The sequence below is a fragment of the Castanea sativa genome, chromosome 7 (assembly GCF_040712315.1).
Source record: "Castanea sativa cultivar Marrone di Chiusa Pesio chromosome 7, ASM4071231v1".
NCBI classification, from domain to species: domain Eukaryota; kingdom Viridiplantae; phylum Streptophyta; class Magnoliopsida; order Fagales; family Fagaceae; genus Castanea; species Castanea sativa.
In genome coordinates this window covers 10,622,976-10,639,014 of record NC_134019.1, presented here as the reverse complement: position 1 = coordinate 10,639,014, position 16,039 = coordinate 10,622,976, and the positions used below count along the sequence as shown (strand labels likewise).

Here is a 16,039-nt window from a genome sequence, read left to right as displayed (position 1 = left end):
TATATTAAGGGTTGATTTGGATTAAGGAGGAGGGAGGGCGAGTGGTCGACCAATTCTATTTTACTCTCATCTACTCCCTCTCCTCCTCAATCCAGAGTTCCAAACGAGCTCTAAAATATTTTCTTGAAATATATTTTTAACCTAATTTTATAAACAAAATAACTTATTAAAATAATAGTTTTAAATTGTATTTTTTTGGTGTAACGTGTTCAACCCACCTCCCCTCTCCCCTCTCCCCTCCCCAGAAAGAAACTATAAACGATTCTAATATTTTAAATTTCCAAGAGCATAAGATAGTATAAAATAATTATTCTTCTTTTTTAGTTTTTTTGGGTAGAAAAGGGTATCAAATACAAGGGAGTTGGACACGGCATTACAGGATGACGATATAAAGGTGCTCAAGTTCAGGCCCATTGGAGCTCATTCCTAAGAACTCTCCATTTTCAATCCGAACTCAAATTTGGGCCTTAACTAATATTCCTCTTTAGTCCAACAGTTGTTCCTTTTCTTTTCTTTTTTCAAGTTTTATTGGGGTGAGTGAGTAGGATTATTATTTTTATTTTATTTTTTGGTAAAAAGTAGGATTATTATATTTGTTGAGAACTAAGAAGAATATATCATTTAAAAATTTGATTTCAGTTAAACCCAGAATTTTGACTTGGGAATAACTAATGAATACATGAAGAACCAAGTTTTTATTAGTATAGGTAGACACCTATCCAAACATAAAATAATTGAGGTAGACAAAATAATTACTTCTCTTACTTGGTTTTCAAATTGAGTAAGCTTACCAACTCTAACTCTAACCGCATGGATGATGACTAATGCCCAACTACAACACCCAATAGGGCAAGATTAGTTAAACTTTCAATTTCAACCTTTGGACCTTTGGACATTTCTCCTACCCCAAGTTTATAATTTCTACCTGATATTTGTTCATCTAATTTCACTTTGGTGCTCATGTTCACATCCATTATATAAACCAATAATTCAGGTTTGTCAATTTATTAATTATCAACATAAGAGTTTTTTCTTCACTAGAGTATCACTTTTAAAATGTTTTGAAATTGATGAACTTATGACAACATAGACCTTCTAGATATGCACTAAATTATGTTGAATAGAGAATAGGCAGTTGTTCAATTCAGGTTTTGATTTGACTTTTGTTAGTCGGAATTGAAACTTCTACATCCTGTTCAATTTTAAGGCTCTTATACTTTAGCTTAAGTGATAAAAATAGGGATAGAGTTGAGGGAGGTCTTAAAGCTCAAATCTTTCCAAGTATAAACTAAGAGGGTGATTGAAGTGATTCTATTTTATTTCACATATGATTTGAAGGCAAACCTGAAATCAAAGAAGCTTGGTTCATTTGCCATGTCCCATGTATTAAACTTGAATCAGTTTCATTTAAAATGGAATTTAAATATGCACAGTAATTCTTGTTGTTGACCAATTTAGTCATTTTTCAGTGCAAAAATTCCCAACATTCACTGGAATTTTAAATGTCTTGTTTGATGTTTCAATACAACAGTAATTTCCATCTGAAAATTTGAAGCTTGGACTGAACTTATACTAAAAATCAAGTATGTTTTTCAATCCACTGACATTCCAATTCCAAAAGGTGAACTTGATGAAAATAATTTTGTATTTTCTATTAGACTATTCACCAGAACAACTTTTTCTCTGGTTCAATTTTTCTAATGACATAATTTAAAATTTTAGTAACATTAATTTCTTTGTAGATAGTAAAAGACTTTGACAAATGTACCACTCTTCCAAGCTATTCACAGTTGCCAATAAAGAACTTCCTGATCCTAAATTTTGGCCAGCTTAATTTGCTACCGATTGATCCACTATAACGAATACACTTGCTGAAACATTCAAATTTGTCTGAATCTGAACCCGATTACCGGATACATTCCTCAAGGCATGGTTAGGGAACTGGCTGCTACTAGCACTTAACGAGTATTGAACATGCCTAATAAGGTTAGGAAAAAGTAGAACATTATTAAAATCCACAACCCATGAGTTTCCTTCCCCATTCGCAGACCCCCTAGCAACGGTGGCCTTTAAATTCATCCCTTTGACATTGTTCCTATCAATCACAACTTGTTTGATATCTTTGAAAGGTCCACTGGATTGATCCAATTGAACAATTTCAATTCCTTTTTCAGAGCCACCAAACATGTTATCAACAATATTGACCCCATTTGCAACCCCATTTATTGATTTTAGGACAATGTATGCGTCACCAAGGAAAAAGCAATTAGAGATATCAAGTTGCACAGGGTCTTCAGCCACTATACCAGTGTAATCCAAATAAGAATTCACAATCCGGGTTTGTGTCAAACCGGGCAATTTCAGATAAATCCCAGTGCCACCAAAGCCAGTGGCCTTGTTGTAGCAATGTACCCCAGTGAGTATGTTGGCTTGACCTGTAATCATTATTCCTATAGCAGCTGAAAAAATTACCACATCTGTAACAGCATTATCATTGCCCATTAGGGTTATTGCAGTACCAGAGAAGTTCCTTTCGCCTTGATCACCACCGGCAGTGATGTGTTGGCCGAGAAAGGAGTTTCGTATGTAGGTCTCATGACCACTTTGGACTAAAATCCCATTAGTAGTGAAGTGGACAATGTAACAGTTGTCTATGCTAGTTCTAAGTGAATTTATGACTGCAATGCCTCCACCCCTGTAGTTTGAATCTAACATGAGGTCTTTGAGGGTTATGTACTCATAATTGTAGGATGATGATGAGGATAGCTGTGCATCCATCGAGCTCTTTCCGTTCACTTCATTCTTGCTATTCGATGAAGATGACAAGTCAATCAGATACCCATCAGTTGGAAAATCATCCGAGGCACGTAGTGTTCCTCCATGTATCTGTTTCATCAAATACCAAATTAACACAGCATCAATAAAGTGTAGGATAAAATAAGTCTTCAATTCTTAGTATTCATATTATTTATAGGTGAGGAATGTTTTGGTGTCTTATAAAAAAGCAATCTCTTTTTTGGTTTTGTACATATAATATGGATTTGGTGCATTTTACTTTACATAGATCCAAAACTTTTAGATTGAACCATCCAAAAGACAAGTTTATTGCGATTCAGTCAAAATCATATAGCAATATTTTCCTTTACATTAAAGAAAAGTATTTCCAAAAGCTGCCGAAAGGACAATTTTCTTTCTCATGGCATGTAGGTGTCACGGAATATGTGTGATCAAAAAATACTTTTCATAACTTCAATTAGAACCTAAGAAGAATGAGACTTTATTCTCTCTCTTTCTGTTTTTTTTATCTAAAGTCAAGTATTCTAAGTCATGTTACACCAACCGTTTAAAACATAAACAATTTGCACTTTGCAGGCTTAACCGAGACCGCAGGAACATAAAGTCATAAAGACCACTGTGTCAAACAAGGCACTTGGTCTTGCCACATAGGCCTATGGTAATGTGACAAGTGGTACCTACCACTTTTATAGAGGACCTTGTTAGATATTATGGGTACACAAAAGTATATAAAATTATCTTTTTTATACGAGAAAATCAACGCTTAATTAAGACAAAGTTAAGTAGTTTATAGTATACGTTTGTGAGAATCTATACCATGAAGTTTCCCAAACTGGTGGTCGGCAATCTTAGTGGTCGGCTAATAAGGTAATTGCCACCGTCAAGACTAAGCTGTACACCACCAAGATTCTGTATTCCCTCTATCAATGACCCTTCACTTGGACCTTGAACTGCGTCTGATATTGCTTTAAGGATTGCTTCTGTGCTGTCCATTTTCCCTGTTGGATCTGCACCGTATGATGTCACATGATACACACGTGAACTTAATACAACCTGCTCCACCGTCATCAAAAGCAAGAATATTAGTTAGGACTATGAAATATTTAGCCAACAAAGAATTAATAATATCATGTGAAATTAATAGGCTAGTTTAATAGTTAAAGTCACTTTTTGTTTCACCTCTAAACAAATAAGCTTGTCAAACGCGCATATCAAACGCATATGTAAAATTTAAATATTGATGAACAAACAATATCAACCAAAAAAGAACCAAAATTAGCTTAGAGTTTTAAGAGAAACGTAAGTATTGGTACCGGTGGTTGCTGAGCAGCACTAGGAGAGGGTGAGATTGATGGCGAAAGAGCAATCGAGTCATGCCGGACAAAGGAGGCCTTGACGGCTTGCATTTTGCGCATTTGGTCATGATAATGACCACCAGAAAATTGACCCACCTGAGGTTGCTCTCCATAAACATGAATTAACAAGAAACTAAAACTAGCCAATCCCATAAACATGGACCATAGCAGAGCTTTTCTTGCCATTGTAGATCCCTGCTCCTTCTCTCCTATATATGTAAAAGACGAGAGGTTGAGAGAAAACCTTACCACTTTATATATGCGTGAGAGAGATAGAAAAGAAAGGGACTCGTGGGACATGGGAAGAGAGCCTATAACTAAGATTTGATAGGAAAATGGTTAGAATATTATTCATATCAGATCATACACATGACACCTGCTACATTGGCTCTCTTTTATATGTATGTTTATTTTTTATACGTGATAAATGAGAATTGCCTTGCCGCATAGGATTTTGATTCTTTCTCTTCCCTGACAGAAAAGTAAGCTGTTACCAACTTCTTACTTTAGGGACCATGACAAGTTTGACATTGTGTAAAAGGTACTTTCACACAGTTTATGTTTATGTGAATTTGTACAGTATTATAGTTAGATCCTTAATTAGATGGGGTTACCATATTGTAGATCTCCCAAATATATAATCTTTTTTATTTATTTATTTGGGATGAACCAATCGATTTCAGTTGGTTAACTGGTAGGTGATGATCTGGTGATGGTTGTTCCTTAGTGGAAATATGATAGCTTGTAAATCAAGGATTCTTGAAGTGGGTAGTTTGTCACTTATTATATTGAAGGAACCCATTGAATAAAGGTGTGTATTTATATATATATATATATATATATATATATATATATATATATAATTATTGATTTTTTGAGGCCGAAGGATATCAAATGTGAGACAATTTGAGGCCGAAGGAAAAAAAATTTAAATGGGCATTTATTTTATTTAAATAATACTTAGTTTATTAAGCATCAATTTAGTTAATGTTCTATATTATTATTTTTATTTAAAAATCCATTATTCTCACGGTCTAATACTACTAATTCACTTGAGCGATTCTAGCAATACTACAACCTTTACTACATAGGCCTTACAATTAACGTGTTACAAGTAGAAAAAATTGATTCAAACATTCATTTATTATATTATTTAAGTGACATCAATCATATTTTTGCTACACTAGTTTATAAATTTTTTTTGTAGTAAACTTTGCAATAACTTCAATATTTTTCATTTACTTAATGGTGATTTGATTAGATTACTATTAATCTTTTTTTTTTTTTTTTTGTGGAAAACGTTAAAGTTACTCTAAAGAACTTACAAACTAATTTGGAAAATAACGTGATTGATAACACTTCTACAACTACAATAATAAATGAATAACAATTTATAAGATCTATATAATAAAATTTGTAGTATTTCTATGATCATTCAATTTTTTGGGCCTTAAAAATGGAGGAAAAATGTACAATTTATTTTTTATTCTTTTTTATATTAAAAAAAACACTCATTCTGCCTTGCGGGGCCTTTCTCTATTAGGGGGCATAAGCCTAATGCTGGCCTTGCCAATAGTCTACCCCTTCACTTGTGAGCCATCTAATGTCCCCCTTGAACGCAAATTGCCATTTCTCAACAATGCATAGAGCTAAACATGAGAGTTTTTCCCGAACTACTTAGTGAGACTCGTTAATGAACACTTTCTTTGTATAACCGTCCGATCTAATACCACTTCCTAGGATTTTGGGGTTATGAGAGCTGAACATTAACACCATAATGAGTCTCTTTGTGAGGGTTTCATAAAACCTATTAAGACATTATTTAACTCAAAAAAGTTTAATTAAGCTTACAAATTTGGACCGAATTATGTTATATTAACAACTTCCACATGATTTGGGAGGAATAGGCCATGTGTTCAAATTCTCAGAGAACACAAGATTGGTTTGCCCAGGATTATCACTTATCTTAGTGATGCTCTTAATTGCCCCGTGGGTCTAAATTTAGTTTATAACTGAACCAAGTTTCGGGGCACTCATGATCCCCTGTACTAGAGGATTCATGTATAATGAATGGACAAGAATTGAACAACAAATGTGTTTCACTAGCCTAATTAGTGGCTAGCTTAGTTAAGTTGAACATAAAATAAATATATTAAGAAAACTGTAACTTTTCATTTTGGCTCAAGAGATTAAAAAAGGTAGGGGGACCTATACCTACTAGAAAAAAGCAATGTCTAAGAAACCTAAATTAACGAAAAAAGAACTATAAACACTGTCTCATGAGTTCAGCCATAACTTAACTTCAGGCCCACCAAGTTTCCTATAACATCAGTTAGCGGGCATTCTGGATGAACCAATATCAGAACCTCAAAGCTTAGAACTTGAGCCACTAATTAATCCCAACCAAACCAACTATGGATCACTCAACCTATGTGGTTAATTAGAAAAGGTACAACCCTAGCTACCTCCTAGATGGGGGATTATCTGGTAAATCACTTTGTGTAATACAGTTAGAAGCTATGATTATCTCTTTACTTGTTTAATTATAGAGTTGAATTTAGAATGTAATTAATTTTGGAATTCGTGGATGAAAATTGTTTGTTTTCATTTGTATGATCTTTAGTGAAGAAAATTCAACATCATTTAAGGTTGAATTTTGAAAGTAACATGAGCTAGTTATTTCACTTATTTCAGAAACTGTTTTGAGAAAACAAGCTAAAAGTTTTGACAGTGCATGATGTAATAGCAAAATGCTCACGACAGACAAAAAAACTCATGGCATTGGGTTATGGCATGCAATCACGGGTTAAGATCCAACACAGCTGTGTCCAAGCACAATTGTACCGTTCACACCTTTGTTGTCGAATTTGGATCAAATCACATCCATTTTACTTGGTCGGGGTCCATATTTTGTCACTTACTACAATCAAATTGCATCATCAAAATCGAAATATTGTACAAATTAGGTGACTTGCATATCCCAACTCCCAAACGTTAAAATTGCTTTTTCTGACACTGTTTTTGCTCCATTTGTAACTCTTTAATAGAATCAATGAGTTTTGTCAAAAAACATGTTACTTTACAAGATCAAGATGATGAGAGTTTGAATTTTCTGTTGTAATTGTCGAGTTATAAAGAAAAAATATATATTCATCAACTTAGGGACAATTATTTTCAAGAGTGACTTAGGTCCCTTGCGTCCTATGTATTCAACCCAATATGATACTAACACGTAGCAATTTTTGAATGTATGGAAGCATACTATCGGGTCTAGTGCACACTGGACCCAAACTAAACCCATTATTTTCAAATCTCATGACATTACTTGTAAAAATAAAGGTGGTGTTAGAAAGTCGGCAAGAAATTCACAACTTATAATATATGGCTAAAAGTGAAGAGTGACCATGAGTCAAATTTTAAAATTAAGGTTGCATTTATTTTGGTTTTAAATGATTTTGAAGGAAAAATGTTTTTAGATGTAAACATTTTTCAGGGAATTGACAACAATTTTCCTTTTCTAATAAGAAAAAGAAGTAATGGATCAAAATGCCCCAAAAACTTCTAAAAATGACCAAATTACACCGGAAACTACCATTATAACCAAAATATCCTTAGAATCACCAAAGTCTGTGTGTATTCTTCCACAAAAAAAAAAAAATCTGTGTGAATGTCTTTTAATTTTTGTTTGGAAATGCGTCTTGTAAAAATTTACAAATCGAGTCCAACAAGATCAATGTCAATATTCTAACTGCACTGAATAAAGACACTTCATAAGCAGTAAATAGATTAAATTGCTCATTTCTCAATTATAGGTATGCAGGAGTGATAATTATTAGATGTATAATTGATAAATTACTAATAACTTCATGCGGAAACATGATACAGAATTAATTCAAACTATTCTTAAAATTGATCCTTTGCCACTATAATAATAGACTTTTATATGAGAAGGTTAGGAGATTTATGCTTGTTTGTGCCTGCCTAAATTGATAGTGTAGGGTAAGCATGCTTCAATTTGCTGCACCTTGAAGAAATATGCCAACTCTTTAATGATAATTAATAGCCTTTTAAATGTTTTCTTACAGAGCAGTTGGATATTTAAGATCCATGCATTTGCATTAAGATCAGGTCAGTAAAATACCAGTATAGGCCATAATGACCATATAAATCACTCTTTAACCACCCAATTAATTAATGCATACATACGTAGGTCCATCTGGATTCTGGACTGCCAAAATTGGTTGGCTCTGATCAGTCAAACTTCCTTTTAGAGCATCTCCAATACCATCGACAAACCCAAAATCATCTTTATTTTAAAAATTTTAATTATAAAATAGTCCTCCAACCGCTTCTTTAAAACTCAAACTATTTTTTGCTAATGAACAATCATTCTCCAAACCTGAAGTGCTACTGTTCATTAGCAAAAGAATAAAACAAAATAAAAAATTAGCAGAGAAAGGAGTGGGGATGGGATATAGGGATACGTGTATTAAAAAATGAATAAATCATGAATGAAGAAATAATATTTAAATGTGATAAAAAAATGATAGAGAATCTATTGGAAGATATATTTGAAAAAGTAGGTAAGTAAAAGGTAAATATCACTGTTTATTGTTCAAACAGTACAAAAATATAGAAAAACTGCTAGAGATGCTCTTAATGAAACCTGAATTAAAGATTAGAAATAATACGTTGTATTTAAATGATTTTAGGAAAATAGTTAACAATTTATTTAAAGAAAGTTTTTATGAGAAAAAAAATTATATTTTGACAACTTTTTCCGTTTTCCATAAACATTGTGTCAAAATTTTTCTAAAATAAATTGTTAACTATTGCCCTAAGGGTACCTTTACCCTAAGGGTACTTGTTAACATGGCCCAAAATTTTATATTCTTTTAGCTTTTAACATGTGGGGTTTCACTAAGCTCAATTGATAAGTCTCCGTTTGAATTTTGCCTAAACCAACCCTAAATATGATATAGTATATCTCTATAAAATTGCAATGGCATTTGACCTAAAGGTCATTTACTCCTAATTTAATGCTTTATCTCGCAAAATTCAAAATTTGTATGGAATTGCTACCCACCTAGAGCAAAGCAAAATGTCCAACATTTACACAAATTTTAGAATGAAACAAATTACATAAGCCATAACAATATAACATAATACTTTTTTTTAATAATTCAATAATTACAATAGAATAGGGAGGATTTAAACTTTGTTAAAAATAACAAAAAATGCTAATTGAGTTACAAAACTTTTAGAATTGGATTAATTTTTTTTAATGTTAAAAAAAATGGTTTCAAACTAAATTGGTTTTCTTCTTCTTTTTTTGGAAAATTGTTGGGATTTTTTTTTTTTTTTGTGATACAGAACATTCATGTCCATAAAATTATTTGAACCATTTTTTACTTTATACATTTATTTTTATATATCAACTATGTAATTCGGAAAATAAAATATGGCAACAAAGAAAGGTAGAGGTCAAAGGTGGCTCAGTGGTTTAGGGTTTGATAAATATGTTAGGTAATATTAATAAGGTTTTGAAGCAAAAGTATAGCTAGTAGGTTCCAAACTTCCAATCCTGCTAGTAGGTTCCAATCCTACATTCTTCGCTCAATATATATATATCAAAATTCAAAACCTAAATTCAACGATTCAATTTCCAAGAAAGACCAAGGCTAAAAAAATAAATGAAAAGAAGAGCTCGTATTGCACATATTTGGCTGTGACTACAAAAACAATTGTGTCATTATTTTCGCGAAGCACTTGTCGTCAAATGAGGAATGGAGATCCATTAAAGCAAAGGTCTGCAGAAGCTACTGCTAGATTTGTAGAGTTGCACTGCTGCACGTTTAAAATGGGAGAAAGGATAGTGATATCACTGATATGAACTAAAGAGACAGGACAACCTCTATAGCTTTGTCATAAATTATCAATTATGTCAAAAAGTTAGATAATAAATTTAACTTTTTAATAATTATTAAAGAAATTTGAGGAAGGAAAAAGTTAATAAATGTTATAAATATTTTCAAAAAAAAGTGAGGGGTCAACTCACTTCTGGTCAAAATGAAATTAAATAAAATTAAAAACGATTTTATTAAAACTAATCGCAATTCAAAAAAAGATACTATGAAAATTTTGTAAGATTTTATATTGTCCCTAAACTTTTTTATCGCAATTCACACATCATAAAGCCAATTACATGGGTTTGGGGGCATAAATTAAACATTTGCTCCCTCAAGCTAGTTATTTGTTGCGTATCGTCTATAATATGAAGAAGAAAATATTTATATAGTGTGGAACTCTTGCCCAAAACTATCAGTAGTATTTCATAAGGGATAAAATTTAGCTATAAAATTAATTGTACCCTAAAATTACAATTTTATTTAATAAAATAAGCATTACTACATATTTTGAAAAACTAACTGTTGAATTGTATGTTCTTTACGCTCTTAATATATATGTCAAATTTTGCGTCAATTGAATATTATTTACTATATAATCTATAAGTTTATATTTTATACATAATTTTAAACTATAAAAACTTTTAATTTAAACAATTTATTAATGATATATCTATTGATCTTTAATTAAACATTTGCTCTCTCAAGCTAGTTATTTGTTGCGTATCGTCTACAGTATGAAGAAGAAAATATTTATATAGTGTGGAACTCTTGCCCAAAACTATCAGTAGTATTTCATAAGGGATAAAATATAGCTACAAAATTAGTTGTACCCTAAGGTTACAATTTTACTTAATAAAATAAACATTACTACATATTTTGAAAAACTAACTGTTGAATTGTATGTTCTTTACACTCTTAATACATATGTCAAATTTTGCGTCAATTGAATATTATTTACTATATAATCTATAAGCTTATATTTTATATATAATTTTAAACTATAAAAACTTTCAATTTAAACAATTTATTGATGATATAGCTATTGATCTTTAATTTTTTAGAAATTTTGCAAGTATAGAGGATATAAGAAGAAAATGTAATCTAATGATAGAGTTGTCAAAATTCACCTCCAGTAAAAAGATATTGAATAAGGTTGTAGCCTAAAGCTACAACCAATTTTATTGCTAAACTTTCTCCTTTTATAAAATTGGGCTCATCAATTTAGGAATTATGATGCAACGTAACGCACTATATGCATGACCTTAAAGCAATCATGATTTTATTAGTCATTCTCTCCCAATTTGCACAGCTGAATTTTTTTAGAACATTAACTTGTAGAACCATGACTTTGACCTAATTTGCCAACTAGCTTTTGGTGTTTATGGTCATTTTCAATATATTTTTTATTGGAGGTGAATTTTGACAAATCTATTATTAAATTACATCTCTTTCTTATATCTTTCATACTTGCATAATTTCTAGAAAATTAAAAATCAATAGCTATGTCATCAATAAATTTTTTATATTGCATGTTTTTGTAAATAAAAAATATGCATAAAATATAAACTTTTAGATCATATAGTAAATAATATTCGATTGATACAAAATTTGATGTGTATTAAGAGCATAAAGAATATGTAATTCAACAGTTAGATTTTCAAAATAAGTAGTAATGTTTATTTTATTAAGTAAGGTTGTAGTTTTAGGCTATAACCAGTTTTGTAACTAAATTTTCTCCAAATAAAATAAAATAAATTGTATGTTTGGTCCCTTAAAATTTGGGTTAAGTTTGATTTTGGTCCTTCAAATATAAAATTTTGGATTTGGTTCTTAAATTTCAAAAAGAAATTAATTTCATCCTAAAAATTTGTAGTAAGTGTAATTTTTTCCCCTATAAATATGTGGTTGCTTCGATTTTGGTCCATTTAATATAGGTTGGTTAGATTCTTGTCCCTTAAATTTGTGATTAAATCGATTTCATCCCTCAATTGGGTGCTTTAGCATCACGTTACTTAGGTAAACAGAGGGACCAAATTAATCCATTTTTCAAACTTCAGTGACCAAAATACAACATTTTAAAATTAAATGACCAAAAATGAACATACAACATACTAAATTGCAATTTACACGTAAACATAAGTACAATAAAGCTGCCATTTTCACTACTGTCCTCTCTCTTCTCCAAACATTTTTTTTTTTTTTAACTTTTTTTTTATGAAAGACATAAGGTTAATTATGCACATTAGTATTCTCAGAAGTCTATATTCTTATGCTAGAACTTTCATAATCATTTTATAAACCCAATATTAATTGACCTAGTAAAGAACTACTATATAGAACTCGCTGGTGCTTGGTTTGGAGTAAATGGGTTAGATCAAAGTTGTGTTTGAGATCTTCGATTTGGATTTGGATTTTAAATTATTAGATTTGAAATACCTTGATTTCAAATCTATTGATTTTAAAAGTTATTTTAATTCCAAGCATTTTAAAGGTTTAAAATCTTCAGTGGGTTTGTCAAATCTAAATCTTTGACTTTTTTAAAACTTCCCAAACAAATCATTTGGATTTTAATCACCTAAATCTAAATGCCCAAATCATGCCATCCAAACACACCACAAAGGTACTGTTCATGCTCATTAAACAGTTGAGCTTGTAATAGTGTTGGGCTCTCGTAGGTTGTTACCTAATTGGCCCATTCTATGTAGCAAAGTTAATGAGTTGTGAAGCCCACCTCGTGAAGCCCAATTCACGAGACAAAAGAGTACATAAGCCATAAGCCCAATCTTTGAAGTAGTAGAAAATTTGGGTCGCAACTCGCAAGCCTCATATCATGAAGTAAAGTTTGGGTTTTTCATAAAACCCAGATCGTGAGATAAAATTCATGGATTGCAAAGGTTCAATCCGTCAAGTAATACAGTTGGGCTGTTGGGTTCCATAAGAGGCTTGTTGCAGGCAAAAAATCTGGGTAAAAAATCTCAACCTGTGTCGTCAAGTATTAACGAAATTGTTTAGGCTCTTGGACTTTGAATAGGTTTAGCCCAATACCAAACCTTGTAGTATAGTTCTTGAGTTGTCATTAGGTTGAAGAATAGGGATAAGAACCCACCATATGGTAGAGAACAAAATTTGGGACCTCAACATATGGTTGGCCCAGTGGGTTCTAGTAGGAATAAGAACCCATCAACTGGTATAGTTTTTTTTTTTTTTTTTTTAGCTGAATAAGAGATTTGAGATTCAAATCTTACTTACACCAAAAATTAAATGGTGTCTTAACCAAATAATAATAAGAGCAATTATCATAAAGTGGACATCATAGATTTATTATTGTTTTTTTTATTTGTGTTTTTTTTTTTAAGTATGAACATAAGTATAAATTTTACCATATTCAAAAAATAAAAATAAAAATAAGGTTGGCCCAATCTCAAAACATGGCATTTTTAATTCTTTGAGGCTATGTTATGTTTTGTAACATGGCCTTCCCTACAAGGCCTCGTATATTTGATTTCCACGGCAATCCTTTTCCAACATTTCTTTGTTTAAATTGATTTTCTTAGATAATGATGTTTGGTTGGAATTCCATAGTTTCTTCTTCTTCTTCTTTTTTTCCCTTCATACTTGAATTTTCTTAATTGCACAAAAATATAAGAAAATAATATAATCTTACAGTAGATTTGTCAAAATTTACATCTAATTAGAAACTATATATTGAGTAGACATTAATTATTTAAAGTTTCACCAAGTGTACCTTGCATAAACACAACTGCGCACACACACACACACACACACACACACATATATATATATATATATATATATATATATATATATTATGCTTGAAAGAGTTTAAGAGGGATGTCTAACCTAAAGTATATATGCTTGGATTTGTATTTGAAATATAAAATATCAACTCTTATAAATAACCTTATCATTTTGGCCCCCATAGTTGATAATATACATATATATTTATGAAAATCTAAAAATAAACATAATCTTCATTTAAATATAATATAATCCATAAATACATGTCAACAAATTACAATAATTAAATATTCATCATCTTTAAAATGAACACATAAGTATTTTAACAATTATCTCAACAAATAAAAAGGAAAAAAATTGAGTTATGAAATATTGTATATTACTATTTTACATTTCATACACACAAAAAATATATATATATATATATATATACATATATATATATATATAGCCCTCTCAAAAATAATTTCCTGTCTCTGCCATTGTGTAAAAATAACAAACAATCAATCATAATCCACCATATTCAATAAATATAAAAAATGGTGCGGTAAAGGTCATGGTCCTAAAATTATTCTATAAAAATTTGATAAAAATACAGTTGTGTCTGGCTAGGGGGAAAATAATGTAACTTTAAAAGCAGCTTCTTCTTCTTCTTTTTTTCTTTTTTTTTTAGATTGGAAAATAAAGCCTAAAAGTGAGTGTTGTTAAATTGATGTAAAAATATTTTTGTGACCCTAGAAGAACTCTAAAAGTAATGACATGTAACAAACCCCCACCCCATCCCAAAACTGAAAAGTTTCATTTTCAGGTGCTAAATTTAGCTGTTTCAAAGTTTCATTGAATTTATTTTCAAATTTTTATTTCAAAATAAATAAATCAGAGATAAAGTTATTGTTTTATTTAAAACTCTACTTTGTAAGATGCACAACGATAAAGGAACGTATAAGCTAAAACTTTCAAAGAATCCAGTTCTCATAAATTTAATCACAATATTTTATCCTCCAACATTTTCAATTGTATGTTTAATACTGTAATTATCTTTTTTACGCTTTCTAATTATAGAAGAGGTAAACCATTTTTTTTTTTTTTAAATTTAGAGAATGATGACTATATGTTTTAGATGCTAGCGATTTGGTTCTACTTGGTAGACATGAAGGGCTCAATTTATTTATTTAATAAGGTTTCGGTTTTTCCCGTTTCAAGATTTTCTCTGAGGGGTTTTCTGCTCTTATCAAAAATTCAATTCAAACAAACAAACTCCATGGTGTGAGAATTTCTAGAGACGCTCCGATGATTACTCATTTACTTTTTACTAATGACAGTTTGTTATTTTGCAAGGCATCCATTGAAGAGTGTCAATCCATCAAAGAAATTCTTCACTTGTATGAGTTGGCTTCGGGACAGAAGGTTAACTGTGATAAGAGTGCTATCTTTTTTAGCAAGAACACTCCTATGGACATGAGGGAGGAGATTAGACGTTATTTAAATGCCATATCTGATGCATCCTTTGAGAAATATCTTGGGCTGCCTCCTATTCTTGGTAGAGGTAAGAAGCAAGCTTTTGCTGAAATTAAACTGAGGATTCAATCTAAACTTAGTGGGTGGAAAGGTAAGTTTTTATCTCAAACAGGGAAGGAAGTATTAATTAAATCCGTGGTTCAAGCAATTCCTACATATGCCACGAACTGTTTTATGCTTCCTACCGGGTTGTGCAATGAACTCAACTCTATGATGAGTCAATTTTGGTGGGAACAGAAGGAAGAAGAGAAGAAGCTGCATTGGCTTAGCTGGAAGCATCTTTGTTTTGCAAAGAAGGATGGCGGTGTGGGATTTCGAGACTTAAAATGTTTTAATCTCGCCCTTCTTGCTAAACAAGGGTGGAGATTATTACATTGTCAGGAGTCATTGTTTTTCAGAGTATTCAAGTCTAAATATTTCCCCAGTGGATCCTTTTTAGAAGCAGCCATACCATCTCATGCATCTTATGCATGGCGTAGCATTGCCTAAAGTCGAAACCTTCTGATACAAGGTAGCCGCTGGAGAGTTGGAACTGGATCTTCAATTAATATTTGGCAAGATAAGTGGCTGCCAATGTCCTCAAATCAGAAAATTTTGTCACCACGGACTATTTTGCCTGCTGAAGCTCAGGTTTTTGATCTGATAGACGGGTCTGATTTTCAACCAAGGTGGAAAGGAACTCTAATGACTTTATTTTCTTCC

At 31.3% G+C, this 16,039-nt stretch overlaps 1 protein-coding gene across 1 annotated transcript; it reads right to left on the bottom strand.

The window, feature by feature from the left end:
• Positions 1–1,629: 1,629 nt before the first annotated feature.
• LOC142642825 (polygalacturonase QRT3-like) lies at positions 1,630–4,525 on the bottom strand. The gene is made up of 3 exons (XM_075817250.1): positions 4,110–4,525; positions 3,613–3,849; positions 1,630–2,886 (listed from the first exon to the last, which is right to left on the bottom strand). The coding sequence occupies exons 1-3, from the start codon at positions 4,449–4,451 to the stop codon at positions 1,831–1,833; spliced, it is 1,635 nt and encodes a 544-aa protein (XP_075673365.1). The 5' UTR covers positions 4,452–4,525; the 3' UTR covers positions 1,630–1,830.
• Between the last annotated feature and the right edge of the window lie 11,514 nt (positions 4,526–16,039).